Below are 18,353 nucleotides of genomic sequence, written 5' to 3'. Positions count from 1 at the left end.
TTACATTTAAATCTGAAAATTCTATATCTTTAAAATCCAGAAAAAAACATTGGAGGGTATTTTAAAAGTGCTTTAAACATGGATTACTTCATTTTATTTTTTTTAATCATTAAGAAAATAAGAACAAATCCCTTAGTTTAGATTTTATTTTTATTTTTAGTATTGATCAGTTTGAAGGTGTAGTTGTTTTATAAAAGGGTGTCTAGTGGCATTACATTTTGCTCAGTTATAAAATGAATTACACAACTCAGAAGCTTTAGGTAATCAAAAATTAAGTTTGTTTTCTTTCCTGTTCTAGTTACCGGTTTACTAAAATAGTGAGCATACATGATCACTTGAGAATTGGGCTTCTGGAGCACCTGAACAGAAAGGGAGTGGTTCATATTCAGCATTACAAAAGACAACTTTCTCTTTTTGAAGGGGATTACTTTGGCTATTTTCCAGGTACTGGGGAAATTCCAGTTTTATTACAAGTTATGGGATGGCTATTATTTATTTCCTAAAATGTTGATTACAGACTTGAGATTTGGTTATATGGTAGGACTTTATTTGACTATTTCTATATAGTAGAAGTTTATAGTGAAATACAAATTGAAACTTCTACATGTGTCACTTTTTTCAGAAAATTCTAGAAAATTTAGTGTTACTAATCAGAATATAATTAGCAAAATATTTTTACTTTCAAATAATGTAAAAACAAATAATGTATAAACAATAGGTTTTATGCATATATCTATTTATACACTCCATCTTTCTAGTAAATAATGAAAGAAAACCAAATTTTATATACTACTCTAGTTGTAGTATATTGGTTAAAGGAAGGAAGTTTATAATGAGTAAGTTTTTTATAGATAATACTTTTTCAATATTTGGATATTTAATACAGCTCTTCATAGACAGTGTATAAAGGTCTGTGTATATTCAACATGTAGCAGAATATCCTTTGGATGAGAAATGTATTTGGAAGGTTTTTATTTAGAAGTTTTGTATCTGATTTCAGGGAAAACATTCATAAAAATGTATTTGCTTCACATGTCTTAAACTTCTATAGATATACCTTGATACTTATTGGGGTAATTTCCTTAAGAAAACTTACTTCAGGCATTATGTATTTGTTGATGTTATTTTGGATAGGTTAGAGTATAACAGAATGTAGTTTAGATATTCTTTTCAGTTTACTTTCCCATTGTTGTGAGTCTCTTTAAGGACGACTTCCAGTCTTTTTTATGATACAAGTTTTGTTCGCTTATTTTTGAATTATGTAGTAGGCATTGCTTTAAATCCTCTAAGGTACAAAGAGGAATAAGAGATTTATCTGTACTATAAATTAGTTAAAGGTATATAGCCTAGAGGAAGGAAGACTTAAGTCTTTCCTTGAGGTGCTGGAGAAGATATAACATTAAGCAGATGCTATAGAATGTTAAAGAATAACTAGGGATTACTTATAGGAGAAGAAGATTCTAAGGAGAAGAGTATATTTCAAAGGCTCAATTCAATATATTAAGTTAAGGATATCTTCAGGATACTAATTCAAATTTAAGAATAATCTTATTTTTTTCAGTTTCCAATAAAAGATGTATATGCTATAACATCTAAGTGCCACAAAAGTATTTTGAGGAACAGATATTTATTAATCCTATCTCATTAAACAATTGGCTTATTCATATACCAAACACTCTTCCCATTCTACCTGAATCAACACATTCTCATTGTAGTTTATTTCTTCAAATTTCATTTTAAATCCTTAAACTTCAAGGTTGTTGCCAATTTTATACACTATTAACTTGAATAAAGATCTTTTAAAAATTAAATATAAGCCGGGAGTCGGTAGCTCATGCCTGTAATCCTAGCTACTCAGGAGGCTGAGATCTGAGGATTACGGTTCAAAGCCAGCCCGGGCAGGAAAGGCGGTGAGACTCTTACCTCCAATAAATCACTAGAAAACCGGAAGTGGCGCTGTGGCTCAAGCGGTAGAGTGTTCACCTTGAGCTGAAGAGTACAGGGACAGTGCCCAAGCCCAGAGTTCAAGCCCCACGACCAAACCAAAATAAATAAATAAATATAAACATTTAATATTTAAAAAGTGCATTTATTACCTCTTTATTAGAAGTTTCCATAGTTTTTCTGTGCATTGAGTGGGAGTTAAGTACAGAATCTTTTTCTTCTGGTTATTTAGCATAATAGTGAAGACATTTTACTTAATTTTAGGAGCAACTCTCAAGCACAGTTATGATAGAAACAAAATGTGGCCTAAGATATATATATATATATGTGTGTAATTCTCAGTATTTAGAAAGTGGAGGCAGAAGGATCATGAGTTTTAGGCCAGCATAGACTACAGAGTGAAAGGCTGTCTGGAAAAAAAATGAATACTTTCTGATTGCTACATATTTGGGCCTTGTGCTGAAGATGAGTGTAAGATCTAATTCTCCTGACACTTGTCAGTGGTAGGTAGTTGAACTTCAATAAATTAGCAAGTGCATAATAGATCCAAATAACATGAGACTAGTCAAGATGTCACAAAACACAACAGTGTCTTAGTCTCAGTTTTTTGCTGAAATATCATAAACCATTGAGTCTTGCTGGGCGCTGGTGGCTCACGCATGTTATCCTAGCTACTCAGGAGGCTGAGATCTGAGGGTCGAGGTTCCAAGCCAGCCCAGGTGGGAAAATCCGTGAGACTCTTATCTGGAACCAGAAACCTGGAAGTGGTGCTGTGGCTCAAGCGGCAGAGTGCTTGCTTTGAACTGAAGAGCTGAGGAACAGCGCCCAGGCCCAGAGTTCAAGCCCCATGACCAACACCCCTCTGCCTCCCCCCAAAAAAATTGAGTCTTGTTCCATTTTACTTTCCCAGAAGCCAGTGAAAGTAAGAAGTATGTATGCACAAAAGTACAATCCATGTTGTATGACTTAGTCCAGAGCAGATTATTCAGACTTCCAGGTTGAAAGGGGAATTTCATGTTTTTAATATTATATCTTTAAAAAAGGAATCGTTTGCCAGGCACCAGTGGCTCACACTTGCAATCCTGGCTACTGGGAAGGCTGAGATCTGAGGATTGGGGTTGGTTCAAAGACAGATAGGGTAGGAAAGTACATGAGACTCATCTCCAATTAACCACTAGAAAACTGGAAGTGGCACTGTGACTCAAGTGGTAGAGCGCTTGCCTTGAGCTGACAAGCTGAGGGACAGTGCCCAGGCCCAGAGTTCAAGCCCCACAACCGACAGAAAAAAAAAAAAAAGGAATTGAGTTAGGATAGTTCAGTAGGAAAATGATACTTTCATATCAGAAGAATCTTGAACATAAATACTTAAAAACTCCGATCAAATAATGAAAGTCTTTAAAACATGTACATTAATGGCAACCAGTACAAGTGTCCAGTTTCTTCACAAGTGTCAACGATACCTCTTTCTCTAAGATAGTTTCATATGAAAAGGTTGAAGGAAGCCGGGCGCCATATAATGTTTCAAAACTAGTTAACTCCTATCCTTTTTTTTTTTTTTTTTTTCCTGTCAGTCTTGGGGCTTGAGCTCTGGGCCTGGGCACTGTCCCTGTGCTCTTCAGCTCAACTCAAGGCTAGCACTCTCCCAATTTAGCCACAGTGCCACTGACTCCTATCCTATTTTTAAGATTAGGAAGAAAAGTGTAGCATCCATTTTTAACTATTAACAATTATACTGGACTGAATTTCTGTGTTTTTATGTGTCTGTACAAATTATTTAAAGAAATGTAGCTTGAGAGTTTGTTTCTTAATAGGACTTAGTAGGACTTTTGTCTTTCTTAGGACCAGATACCTTTCACTTAAGTACCTTCAGAGATGATAGTCATATCAAAACTATTGATTAGTTAGTTGATACTGAATTATAATCTGTTTCAAATTAGCATTTGTCAGGATAGATATAAGTGCTCGGAGCCAGACATGTTGGTATACTATTGTAATCGTAGGTAGACAAGAGGCAAAGAGGGCAGAATTATGGTTGGAGGCCAGCCTAGGAAAAGAAGTTTGAAGAAAAGCCAGCAAAACCCAGTCACAAAAAAGTAAGCCACCTGCTGGGCACTGATGGCTCATGCCTGTAATCCTAACTACTCTTAAATCTGAGGATAGAGGTTCAGGTTCAAAGCCATACCAGACAGGAAAGAGGGAGATTCTTATTTCCAATTAACAACCAAGAAAAGAAAGCCAGAAGTGGAGCTGTGACTCAGTGGTAAAACCCCAGCCTTGAGCTAAAAAGCTGAGGGATCCAGGACCTGGGTTCAAGGCCCAGGACCAGTACACATACAAAAAAGCTGGTATAGAGATAATAATCCTAACTACTCAGGAGACTGAGATCTGAGAATTGAGGTTTGAAGTTGGAAGCCAGCCTAGGTAGACCAATCTGAGAGACTCTTATCTCCAATTAACCAACAAAAAGCTGGAAGTGGAAATGTGTCTCAAGTAGTAAAGTGCCAGCCTTGGGCAAAAAAAGCCAAGAAAGAGCACAAGGCCCTGAGCTCAAGTCTCTCTCATTACCAGCACATGCATGCACGCACCCACGCACATGCACTCACCCGCGCGCGTGTGTACACACACACACAGAGCTAGGTATCATAATACATGCCTGTCATCTCTGCTGTGCCAGAGGCAGAGGTAAATGGATCAAATACAACATCTGTCTGTCTGAAATAAATAGGTGTAATGGTGTGTTTTATGCAGTAGAGTGCAAGTCCCTTAGTACAAATGCCAATTCCTTTAAAAAAAAAAGAAAAAGAAAAAAGAAAAAAAGAAAAAGGATGCTAAGAGTGGTCTAGGCTAGGCACTGGTGGTTCATGCCTATAATCCTAGCTACTCAGGAGGCTGAGATATGAGGATCGAGATCCAAAGCCAGCCTGGGCAGGAAAGTCCATGATACTCTTTGTTTTGTTGTTCATGGGGCTTGAACTCTGGGCCTGGGCACTGTCCCTCAGCTCTTAAGCTCAAGAGTAGTGCTCTACCACTTGAGCCACAGGGCCACTTCCGGTTTTCTGGTGGCTAATTAGAGATAAGAGACTCTGATCTCCAATAAAACCATCAGAAAACCGGAAGTGGCTCTGAGACTCAAGTGATAGAATGCTCACCTGGAGGTGAAGAACTCAGGGACAGTGCTCAGACCCAGAGTTCAAGCCCCACAACCAACCAAAAAGAAAAAAAAAAAGAGTTGGTCTAAAACATCAACTCAGAGGCTCTACAAAGCCAGATAAGTAGATAAATGAAAACCAAAGAAAGAAAATGGAAAAGTTTCTAACATATACTACCCTTGTGATTTTTTATTTTCACTACTTGAAGGTACTTCTGAAAGTATTCATTTCAAGCAAATGTATTTTGCCTCATTTAGTAATACTTCATTTGACAAAATTACTACTCTATTAAGCATTTAAAGAAAAGAGTAAAACACTGGGAGAATAAATGCATTAATAAATACAGGCAAAAGCAGTTTTTATTGTACACGTACTAAGTGCCCAATGATATGGTAATATATAGAAATATGATATGGAAATATAAAAAGATATGAGACCTCATTGAGGTCTGTTTCACAAGACAAACTATCTAGATGTTGCAGTATGTTATAAAATTGATGGTGTGATAAAAGTGAACAGTAAGCATAGTAGAAATATAGAACTGGAAACATTAAGAGATTCTAGGGAAAAGTAAGGTAACAAAGATAAATTTTGAGGGGCTGGGAAGGTGGCTCAGTGGTAGAGCGCTTGCCTTGCATGCATGAGGCCCTGGGTTTGATTCCTCAGCACCATATAAGCAAAAAGAAAAAAGCCGGAAGTGGCGCTGTGACTCAAGTGGTAGAGCGCTAGCCTTGAGCTGAAGAGCTGAGGGACAGCGCCCAGGCTCAGAGTTCAGGCCCCATGACTGGACTCCCCCCCCCCCCCCCCCAAAAAAAAAAAAAAAAGATAAATTTTGAGTAGAAAGTTGCAACTTACAGAATGTGAGAATGCATGGAAAGTAAAAAGAACAAAGGATGAGATATAAACAAAATCAGATCCATGTAAGGATTTGGCATTCTAATCTGGTAACAAGGGAAGTATTAAAGGGTTGACAAGTATGGGGGGAACATTTCCCATGTCAGCTGGATGCTGCTGTCTGCCTGTGTTGATAGTTTTGGTATAGCCTATAAATATGTTATAAATATCCAAATACCCCTGCTGTAAAAGGTTCTCACCCCTGGTACAACAAGGAAGTAACATGATCAGATGTACATTTTGAAAGATCTCTGGTTGCTGTTGGAAAACTAACATTTTTTCCATTTGTACTTGGAAGCACTTTGCAAGATAAGGATGTATTTGAATATTTAAGTGTGGCAGGGCACTAGTGGCTCACGCCTGTAATCTTAGCTACTCAGGAGGCTGAGATCTGAGGATCACGGTTCAGAGGTTCAGAGCCAGCCAGAGCAGGAAAGTTTGTGAGACTCTTATCTCCAATTAACCACCAGAGAACCGGAACTGGCACTGTGGCTCAAGTGGTAGAGTGCCCACCTTGAGCTAAAGAGCTCCAGGTCAGTGTCAACACCCAGGTCCAGAGTTCAAACCCCACAGCTGAACAAAAAAAAAAAAGTAAATAAGTGTGAATGAAGCTCAAAACTTATTCATAATTGCACAGCTTGATTCTTTGAGATATTTTGGTAGAGCTATAAATTAGTCTTTGTGTAACTATGTTAATAGACTGTAGTAGAATGTTATATTTTTAGTTAGAACTCTGAGCTGATCAGACATAAAGATTTGAGGACTAATGGATAGAAATTGTTTCCTGACTTTCTGCTTAATCAATACTATTCACGCTAAGTCAGATGACACTGGTGATGGTGTTTCTACTCTGTGTAACCAACGTATATTTTAACTGCATTTCCTATCCTCAAGTGCTGGGTTTATAATTAAAATGACATATATTTTTTTAAAAAAGCAAGAAAAAATGAGATTCAAAAGGAATGTAAAGCTGGGTGCCAGTGGTTTTTGCCTATAATCCTAGCTAATCAAGAGGCTGAGATCTGAAGGTTGCTGTTCAAAGCCAGCCCAGGCAGGAATGTCCATGAAACTCTATCTCCAATAAACCACTGAAAACACTGGAAGTGACACTCTGGCTCAAATGGTAGAGCACTAGCCTTGAGCTGAAGAGCTAAGGGATAGCGCCCAAGCCCAGAAGTCCTACAACCAACAACAACAACAACAAAAAAGAAATTTAAAAACAAAAAGGAATGTAAGATTATAAGATGAATGTAAGAGTATAAAATGAAAAAGAAAGGTAAAGAACAATCTTTCCCCTCTTTTGCTTTTCCCCTCTTTTGCTTCACATAGGTTGTTTTTATATTGGGAACCATATATTAAAAGACTCAAGGCTTGTATGGATAACCCTAAACATTTTAAACTTTATAAGAATTGCTTAGTAACAAATTTCATGATACAGGGAAAACACTGTATCATCTTCAGAGTAGCAGCCAGACTACCAGTTTAGAAAGCATTATAGAAAAACTGCTAAGTAGATATTATAATTGATTAATAAACCTAAGTTGATTTGTAATTGAAACCACAAAATAAAGCATCATAATTTAGTTGAAAAATTAAGAAATATGCTTGTTCTGGAATTTTATCTAAATGACATGACTTATAGACAAATTTTATATCTAAGATAACCCATGTTTTTGTTTTTGTTTTGGTCACTAAGGGCTGAACTTTTTATCACTATAAATCTGTTTAAGCAGTGGAAAGCAAGCTTCAACATAGCTTTACTTTCCAAGATCGCATAAGAGTGGGTTTTTAATATGTTAAATGCAAGCAGCTTGCTTCTCATTCTATTACTTTGTCACTTGACTCCAAGGCAGGTATCTTCTGCATAGTAAGAGTGGTTACCCATATGACTTTTTGTCAGACATTATATATTCTAGGCTTTTTATTAATAAAATAGTATTGGTACATATCAAAATAAAATTATATAGTATCATTGACTTAAAATATTCCATCCTGAAATAAAATATTATGGATACACTATACTACCATGTATTTTATTTTAAATATTAAATTACTGATTCAGAATGGAAAAGATCTTTCTTGGAGTACTGATATATTTGTTGTTTTTATTTTTCCCATAAGTTAAGAGCTGGAAAAAGTAAAAGACAACACAGTTCATGTTACTAAAGTTTTCTCGGGCTCAGCTAGTCTGTACTATCTCATTCTAAAGCTGGATTACCAAAAGGAAGGTTATTATAAGGAATTGACGCTGGAAGCAGTAATACTGTCATCTTTGTGTATCCGTGTATTTTAACATTCCATGAAGAGAAAAAGCTAAAGCATTTGTTACTATTTTAATAATAATTTTTACCTTTAAGAATATATATCAATGCAGACAACAGTTTTTTTCCAAATATTTTTCTATCTGCAGTTGAGTCCATGCATAGCAAAAGCTAATTGCATCTATTTCAAGTTAAGTTGTTGCACTGTATTTCAGTTTTTACCTACTCAGGTTAATTTACAGATGCCTGCATACAGATAATCCATAATTTCTAGCAGTCAGCTAAAAAGAGAAAATAAATTTCTCTCACAGTTAACAGACAGTTTGTATGCATATTCGTATTTTTTAGTACAAATAGCAGCTTTTTACTTCTTGTAAGTAACATTGCAAATATAGGACGTGATTAGCTAATTGCATCAATTGAGTGTTTGACTAGATACTTATTATAATAGACCATTTATATATTTTTATATATTATGACTGATCAACTTGTTTCTCTCATAACATGTTTTAAGGAATATATTTTATTTTTTGCAGTGTTTGAGCAACACACCTCCACTTACTGAATATTTCCTCAATGATAAGTATCAAGAAGAACTGAATTTTGACAATCCCTTAGGAATGAGAGGTGAAATAGCTAAATCATATGCTGAACTGATCAAGCAAATGTGGTCTGGAAAGTTTAGCTACGTCACTCCAAGAGCATTTAAGGTTAGTGTGGTTAATGAATTCTCAATGAGGGAGATATCATTCTCAAAGGATGAAAGTTCATTCTTAGATAGAAGGGATGAAAGCTAGTTTTATATGGTTTGTGGTCCTCCAAAAGAATATATTACATAAAAATATAGCACATTCTGTGGTATTAAAAATTCAGGGCAGGGGATTAACATAGGTGATCAAGTTACAAAAATGTTGTATAGGATATGGGGCAAAGGGAAGCAAATGGGAAAAGACAAAACTGCCTCATCTCTGCCTGTATGTTTTATACAAATGTAAAAAATCTAAACTTGGGCATACCATAGAAGTCTAAGAACAAAATATATTTTGGTAGTCCTTGCAACTTTTAAAATTTATTGAAATGAAGCGTTTGCAAAACAACTACTGAATAATAATTAAATGTATTGTCAATATAATTCTTAAGCTTGTAAGTTTATCCATATTTGTGAATTAGTTGCTTCATAGAACAAAACCCAAAATAATTTAATCATTCAAATTAAGAATTAAGTATAGCTTTATAATGTTAGAGTTTTCCTTATGGTATCATTGACTAATTTGAAAATTTTAAACTTAAATAAGGAATTGGCTTTCATTTAGTCCATCTACTATGCAACATTTTGTTATCAGTATACTAGTTCTTGCAAAATAAAAAGCAACCGATAAATCAAAGTACCTCTGCATTTGCTTTCTTTTTCATTCTTAACTTACCCATCTCTCAACCCTGATCTCTAATTATTTTTGCTAGATTTTTATCCCTTTAAATTTTGCATAAATATGCAGCACTTCACTGTGATTTATATAATTGCACTTCAATATTATTTAAAAAATACTTGGTGAGACAATGACTAGAGCGAACATATATGAATATGTTATCTCTGAGATTTATCCTGTTTGTATACACAATGGGAGTTTGGTGGTTTGTTTCTAGTGATCCAGAGCAAAGTGTACCTGAATTTTAAGTCTCAAGTGTACAATATTTTCACAATATTCTCTTCATTTATCAAGTCAACATTTTTACATCTTATTTCATAATGCTTTTAGATATGTAATTATGTATATGTGTGTGATAATATAATATATATAGTAATATAGTAAAAGAGAACCTGTCTTTATTTTCTACTTGCTGGACTTTTTCAAGAGGAGACAATAGGAAGACATAGAGCTAAGAATAAAGAAGGTTGGAGGCCAGTTACAGTGGTTCATACATGTAATCCCAGCTACTTGGAAGGCAGAGATAGTTATAGGCCAGCCTGGACAAAAAGCAAGTCCCCATCTCACTCATTAAGCTACTGCACATAACTGTCATCCCAGCTATGTGATGTGCTATAAATAGGGAGGATAATGGTCCAGGTCAATCTCTGGAGAAAAACAAAACAAAAAACATGAGACCCTACCTTAAATTAACTAAAACACCTGTAATCCTAGCTACTCATGAGGCTGAGATTTGAGGATCACGGTTTCAAAGCCAGCCCAGCCAGGATCATCCATGAGACTCTTATCTCCAATAAACCACCAGAAAACCGGAGTGGCACTGTGGCTCAAGCGGTAGAAGGCTTGCCTTGAGCTGAAGAGTGCAGGGACAGGGCCCAGGCCCAGAGTTCAAGCCCTACAACTGACAAAAAAAAATAATAACTAAAACAAAAAGGGTTGGGTATGTGGCTCAGTTGGTAGTGTGCCTGGCTAGTAAGTACAAAGCTGAGTTCAAACTCTGTTTATCACATGCAAAAAAAAAGAAAGTAAGTTGAAAAACAAGGAAGCAGCAAATAATGAGAAGGAAATATACTAAACCCAAGTATTGATTAACACATTTTATTTATAGATAATAAATATCTATCAGTGTAGTTGTGTTTGAGAGGGATCTTGTTTTGTTACACAGTCTGGTCTCAAACTCTTAGGTCCAAGCAATTCCTGCCCTTCTAGCATCCCAAATGCTAGAACTATAGTCGTGTGCCACTGCACCAGCTGTAGTTTAAGAATTCTGTGTGTTGATCTATTTTGTCCCAGTTATGATCCACTGAATGCTTATTGGGCATACAAAACAAAAGAAAACATCTGTTTATATTTTGTATATAATTAGTGTCTTTTGTGGGGTTTGTTAATATTTTTGTCAGTCATAGGGCTTAGACTCAGGGCCTAGGCACTGTCCCTGGGATATTTTGCTAAAAGCTAGTGCTCTACCACTTTAAACCACAGCACTACTTCAGTTTTTTCTGGTGGTTAATTGGAAATAAGAGTGTCATGGACTTTCCTGTCCTGGCTGGTTTTGAATGGTGATCCTCAGATCTCAGCTTTCTGAATAGCTAGGGTTACAGGTGTGAGCCATCAGTACATGGCTTATATAGTCAGTTTTTATTGTTCACAATAGTTTTATTCCTTAAAATTTTTAAAATACTGAACAGTTGCACCTAAGGAAAATACAAGGTTTGATCCTACCAAGCCTTTGGTCACATTTTCATCATCTAGCCAATGTATAACTTCATGTGTTTTTCTGTTCAGAGATCCTTTACTTCATATGTATTTTACATTCATTAACACTGAATTCACAGCTAGCAGCATTGTGACTCGTGCTTGATCTAACTTTCCCATGTGAAGTATATTTAAAGTAGTCACTTGAACACTATGTGGGGGGGGGCTATTTTGAATACCGAAATAATCAACCTAAAACAGAAAAAAAATGTGTGGAGGAAAAAAAAAAGAATAGTACTAAATAAATCATAAAAGCCACTTGTTGGGCTGGGAAGTTGGCCTGTGGTAGAATGCTTGCCTCACGTGCATGAGGCCCTGGGTTCAATTCCTCAGCACCGCATAAGCAGAAAGAAGCCAGAAGTGACGCCGTGGCTCAAGTGGTATGGCACTATAGCCTTGAGCTGAAGAGCTGAGGCACAGTGCCCAGGCCGAGTTCAGCCCCCAAGACCGACCAAAAAAAAAAAAAAAGCCATTTGTTTTTTGTAGTTTAACAGCTGAAACAGCAGTGTCGCCTTGTTACTCAGATGGGAATATGCACATCAGATGACTCAATTTTTTGCCACTCAGAATATCTACAAATGACTGTAAAAATATCAAAATTTCATTTGAAGCTTACAAATAGACCTTAGTAAGGAGGCAAATTCTCAAATGTACAGTCCAGGACAATGAAGGATCAAGTATATACTACTTAAGACACCGTGTCTCTGATTTTATAGTTTTGCTTTTCTTACAGACGCAAGTAGGACGTTTTGCACCTCAGTTCTCTGGATATCAGCAGCAAGACTGTCAAGAACTATTAGCTTTCCTATTGGACGGACTACATGAAGATTTAAATAGAATTAGGAAAAAACCATATATCCAGTTAAAAGATGCTGATGGAAGGCCAGATAAGGTATATTTCATGATACTATTGTTACCATTGTTAAAATTCTCTAATACTTCTTTGTAATTGTTGTCTTATTTTCCTTATAGGTGGTTGCTGAAGAAGCCTGGGAAAACCATTTAAAAAGAAATGATTCTATCATTGTGGACATATTTCATGGCCTTTTTAAGTCAACTTTAGTTTGTCCAGAATGTGCGAAGATTTCAGTAACATTTGATCCTTTTTGTTATTTGACGCTTCCATTGCCCATGAAAAAAGAACGGACCTTGGAAGTGTATTTAGTTAGAATGGACCCCCTTACTAAACCTATGCAGGTCAGTAATACTATTTTCTTTGCATTTTTTATTCTTATTTAAAACAAATGAATATTTGTCTTTGTTATAAATGATTAGTTGTCAAGAGCTGGAGATAGGGCTCATGGTAGAGCACATATCTATCAAGTTCTAGGCCCTGAAATCACCTCAATACCACAAAAATAAGAACGTGTTTCTACTCCTTATTCTCAAGAAGTTTGTTGTTGTGATAAAAGTACCATGGTAGGGTACTACAATACACAGGCAGAGTAATCTACTAAACTGGCATTAATGCCTGCTATGATTCCTGATTATAATCAGGTGAAAGCTGGAAATGAAAGCATCATAAGCCAAGAAAATGCCATCTATAAAGTTCATTCCCTCTTGCCCCCCCCAACTTCCAGGTAATAGGTCTTGAGCTCAGTGCCTTGTGTAGCTTGCTTGCTCTTGACTGATGCTCTACGAACTGATACATACCTCCAGTCCAGCTTTTAAGGCTGGTTAATTGGAAGTGGGGCCTTTTCTGCCCAAACTGGCTTTGAATTGCAGTGCTCCAGGTTTTAGCCTCCTGAATAGCTAAGCATGAGCTACCAATACCTGGCAGACATGGCCTACTTCTGAAATCTACAAATTGTTAATAGGATAAGCAAGAGCTAGAATCATATAGATCCTTGATACAGTGATAGGAAGTTCAGACTTCATTGAGGTTAAGAAGAATCACTAAAGGTTGTTAAAAGTATAGAGATTATTTAGCTAGATTTGTATATGAAAAAGAAGATTCTGCCTAGAACACAAATAAAAATGGTTTAAATCCAAAGTAATTAGACCATCTAAGAAACTTTTGCAATGTTAAGATGACAAACAGCAGGAGCAGGTACACAGAAGTACTTTTAGGAGCGGTAGGTATTTTAGTGGTAGAGCATTTGGCCTAGTATGCATGAAGCCCTGGGTCCAATCCCCATCTAACATGGAGGGGAGGGGTAATGATTAGAGTCAGGTTGGCAGTTTGATGAAGAACTCATTGAAAATGTGGAAGTATATTCAAAGATGATGTCAGATATACTAGACTGAAAAATTGAAGAGATAATATGCTGTTTCTTTTAATGGTTTTCCCTAAGAACAGATGTGAAAAGAAGTTTGTTTCAGTATTGAGAATGATAGCTTAGCATGATCTAGTCTTGTGTTTAATTTTATATATGTTGACTTTGAAATACAGAATTTAGGTGAAGATAATCCAATATTCAGTGAGTTTATATATTTAGACTGAAGGGCAGATTGTGTTTGAGATTTAAATTGAGCAGTGAGCTCTATGAAGATGATAGGTTTTAGAAAGATGAGATCATATGAGGTGACTCTTAAGATTTAGCATCTAAGCTCATGCCTGTGATCCTAGCTACTCAGGAGGCTGAGATCTGAGGATCTCGGTTCAAAGCCAGCCCAGGCAGGAAAGTCTGTGAGATTTTTACCACCAATTAACCACCAGAAAACCAGAAGTAGTGCTGTGGCTTAAAGTGACAGAACACTAGCCTTGAGCTGAAGAGCTCAGGAACAGTGCTCAGGTCCAGTGTTCAAGCCCCATGACCGACCAAAAAAACAAAAAAAAAGATTTAGCATTTAAACTAGAACTCTCTTGAAAACAAAAGGGGCCATTATTAATAATTCTACCTAGAGCATCAGTCTAAGACTGGCCAAAAGCAAGTCAAGTTACACTATCACCCAGTATAAGAAGTGAGTGTAGAATTAATAAACACTAGAGAAGAGCTTGAAGCAGAAAGTATTGTCACAGCAGGAGAAAAAGAAGTAGTAGTGTTCTAGGAAGTTTTAAAGGATGGAATGAGTAATGAGAATCATGGTACAGAAAGATAGGTAAAATAAGGACGGTATAATATTTTGGGAAACCTAGAAGATAGGTGAAGAAAAAAGCCAGACATGGACTGAGAAGGGAATGGTAGGTAAGAAAGTTATGGTAATTGATTTAAATATTGTAGACAAAGTTATTTATAAAGCAGAGAAGATAGGAAAATGATTGAAGAGGAAATTATTACATGGAAAACCGTGAGGTATTAGTTTTAGTTTAGATTTGCTTTTTGATAAAAATATATCATAATGTTTACACAATAGAAGCAACATAGCCAGGTACCTATAATCCTAGCTACTTGGGAGGCTGAGACTAGGCTAGGAAGAAAAGTCAAGACTGGAAGCTGGGCTGGAGACATAGCTCAAGTGGTAGAGTATCAGCTGTGAAAGCTAAGCAGAGACCCGAGTTCAAACTCTGGTAACCACAAAGGGAAAGAGAGAGACAGGGGGAAAGTCAAAACAGAAAAAAAAGGGATGATGGCTGGTTTAGGTCTCAGAAAAGCAAAGTTAGATAAGATTCAGGAAATAGATGCAGAGTTAGCTTAAAAGGGGAATAAAATACCTGTCTTTCCATGTGTTGCAAGAGACAAGGCAAAAAGAGAGAAACCTATATATACATAATATAATGTATTATATATTATATGTAAGTATATATTTATATATTTTTATTCAAATAAGTTTGTAAGAGGACAGAAAGTAGGAGATTTCCCCCCCCCCCCCCCCCCCAATTTGCAGCTTCTGTGTCCTTGGCAAAAAATAGGTGCTTTGTTAGTGAAAGAAATGGTGACATAAGAAACTTAATGAATGTTAGATTTTTTTTTTAAGTTATTGAGAAAATAAGCAAATAAATGATAACAGAATTATTTGGGGGCAGTGGTAGAGAATCACTTGAGATTGGGAGTTATGGATTTATAGCACACTGGCCTTTTAATGATGAGAGATTTTTTTCCAGTACGTCTGAACAGCTCTAAGAAACTCAGCAACAGTAGGACAGAGTAACAGAGAATAAAGCTTTTCCAGTGGAATAGCTGAAGTGATGAAGAACATGCAGTCTGGAGGGAAAGACATGAGACCCTAAGGGAGAAAACGGAAAGTCATTAGGACTAGACATCTTTATGCAAATTCAGAACAGATAAGAAGAAGTCTCTAGAAAAAGTAAAAAAAATAAATTGGTCACTTTGTAATCTGTTAGAGATTAAGGTATCAGAACTGAAGCTGTTTCTGGTGATGACAGCTCCAGGAAGTTGATTACACTTGGATGCCAGGTGTAGGCGTTTGACTTGAAGAGCTAAGGAGCAATAGTCTAGGACATATCCATATGAACATTTTTACCCAGGATGATGGCAAGATGGGGTTAAAAACACTGAGCCAAATGCCAAATGAAGCTGCCGTGAGGTAGTCTCATCTGTTTTTTCCAAGGTACTAACTTAATTATATTTTGTTTGTTGGTTTGTTTGGTTTTTTGTTTTTGTTTTGTTTTTTTTAGTACAAAGTGGTTGTCCCTAAAATTGGAAATATACTAGATCTTTGTACGGCATTATCTGTTTTGTCAGGAGTACCATCAGATAAGGTAAGATGTTTCTAAGGTTAAATTATGTAAGTTGATATTTTGTTTTTCAGTGTTGTAAAACCAACTTAATAGAAATTTATTTCCTTTTAGATGATAGTTACTGATATATACAATCATAGATTTCACAGGATATTTGCGATGGATGAAAATCTTAGTAGTATCATGGAACGGGATGATATTTATGTGTAAGTATAAAATTGGTTTGCAAAATATTCTTAAAAAAATGAAAAGAAAAAAGAATTAATGGCCAGTATTGTTTTTCTAGCTTTGAAATTAACATCAATAGGACAGAAGATACTGAACATGTGGTTATTCCTGTTTGCCTAAGAGAAAAATTCAGACACTCAAGTTATACCCATCATACTGGTTCTTCACTTTTTGGCCAACCTTTTCTTATGGCTGTACCACGAAACAATACTGAAGATAAACTTTATAATCTCCTGCTTTTGAGAATGTGGTAAGTGCTAGACAATTCCACAGAGGAAAAAAAAGAATAAAAAATGTTTAAAAAGAATAAAATATAAAGTAGATAGATAAATGTGATGTCTATATTATTTCTACTTTGTTTAGAGAGGTAATAATGTTAAAAATCAGATTACATCTCATTTACTTTCTTGATGATATAAAACAAAGCTTCAAACCCAGGAAGCATAAAGTCTTAACCCAGTACCAAAAATTTATATTTGAAATAAGAATTTATAACTCTAATATATATCCTGAAATCATAAGATGTCAGATTTTATCTTTAATAGTCTTATTTAACTATTGAACGTACACAATTTGATAGTAAGATGCCCATTTTTTTTTTTAATGGCCTTCCTAAAAGCCTTGATTTGAATTATAAAGTGATTGCAAATGCATTTTGGTCACTCTTTTTTTAATCCTTGGTACTTGACATATTTAGTATTTTTTTTTTCTCGTACTTAGCTATTATAGTTTCCTGATCCCTGCATAAAGATCACATTATTGGGCCAGGCATAGTAACTCACACCTATAATACCTAACAGAGATCTTCAGGAACACTGTCAAGATCAGTCCAGACAAAAAGCAAGATCCTATCTCAAAAAAAAAGGCTGAATATGGTGATGTGCACCTATCATCCAACTATGAGGAGATATAAGTAGGAGGGCAATCTAGCCTAGCCCAAAGAACTTGACATCCTACCTAAAAATAACTAAAAAGTATTAAGGGCTATAGGCATGGTGCAAGTAAGTAGAGCACCTGCCTAACTACTCGAGGCCCTGAGGTCAAACTCCAGTAATCACACACACACACACCACATTATGTCAACAGTGTTATTAACAATATCATCTAAATGATGATCTTTTAAAGTTGAAACTTATTTGGTACACATTTCTAACCTTATAAAAGAATAAAACCTTAGAAGTAACTAATTCTGGCTGGGCACCAGTGCCTCATGCATAATCCTAACTACCTAGCATTTTGAGATCTAAGGATTGAGATTCTAAGCCAGCCTAGACAGAAAAGTCCCCGTGAGACTCTTAGCACCAGTTAACTGCTCAAACACTGGAAATGGAGCTCTGGTTCAAGTTGGTAAAGCACTAGCTTTGAGCAAAAGAGCTCAGGACAGTGCCCAGGCCCTGAGTTCAAGCCCCATGGCCAACAACAACAAAAAGAAATAACTGATTAAAAAGACAAAATACAGGAAGTGGCACTGTGGCTCAAGTGGTAGAGCACTTGTCTTGAGCAAAAGAATGCAGGGATAGCGCCCAAGCCCCCTCCTCCCCCCCCCCCCCCAAAAAAAAAAGGAAAAAAAAAAAAAAGACAAAAACAAAGGGGCTGGGAAGGTAGCTCAGTGGTAGAGTGCTTACTTTGCATGCATTAGGCCCTGGGTTCAATTCCTCAGCACCACATAAGCAAAAAAAGCCAGAAGTGGCTCTGTGGCTCAAGTGGTAGAGCACTAGCCTTGAGCTGAAGAGCTGAGGGACAGCGCCCAGAACCAGAATTCACACCCCATGACCCACCAAAAAATAAATAGTAAATTGTAATTATGATCTTTTGTAAAATGTAATTATGATCTTTTGAATCCACTAAAGAACACGTGTTAATTTTAGGCTTTGTATAACTGAACTTGTTTTCTATTTTTATATAAGCCGGTATGTCAAAATATCTACTGAAACTGAAGAAACTGAAGGATCCCTGCATTGCTGTAAGGACCAAAATATTAATGGAAATGGCCCAAATGGCATACATGAAGAAGGCTCACCAAGTAAGATTTTCCTGAAATTTTCTCACTTCAATATTAAAGATATGTTGGGTCTTGAGAAACTATATGTATATACCTCACTGAGTTTATTCA

At 36.1% G+C, this 18,353-nt stretch overlaps 1 protein-coding gene across 4 annotated transcripts in view; it reads left to right on the top strand.

The window, feature by feature from the left end:
- Positions 1–18,353, top strand: part of Usp15 (ubiquitin specific peptidase 15) — a 102,687-nt gene that overhangs the window by 73,902 nt on the left and 10,432 nt on the right. For 2 of the 4 annotated variants that reach the window (XM_042698609.1, XM_042698610.1), the window contains 7 exons: positions 8,785–8,958; positions 12,164–12,322; positions 12,403–12,627; positions 15,950–16,033; positions 16,124–16,218; positions 16,299–16,490; positions 18,148–18,263. In XM_042698609.1, the coding sequence (XP_042554543.1) occupies positions 8,785–8,958; positions 12,164–12,322; positions 12,403–12,627; positions 15,950–16,033; positions 16,124–16,218; positions 16,299–16,490; positions 18,148–18,263 (1,045 nt within the window). Of the gene's footprint in view, positions 1–298; positions 445–8,784; positions 8,959–12,163; positions 12,323–12,402; positions 12,628–15,949; positions 16,034–16,123; positions 16,219–16,298; positions 16,491–18,147; positions 18,264–18,353 lie in introns of those variants that run through there. The other 2 variants (XM_042698611.1, XR_006150483.1) reach the window with 2 other exon arrangements.

Source organism: Dipodomys spectabilis, unplaced genomic scaffold (assembly GCF_019054845.1).
Source record: "Dipodomys spectabilis isolate Male_0828 unplaced genomic scaffold, ASM1905484v1 ptg000234l, whole genome shotgun sequence".
Taxonomy (NCBI): domain Eukaryota; kingdom Metazoa; phylum Chordata; class Mammalia; order Rodentia; family Heteromyidae; genus Dipodomys; species Dipodomys spectabilis.
Note: the sequence above shows the minus strand (reverse complement) of the source record. Positions and strands in the feature narration are given on the sequence as shown.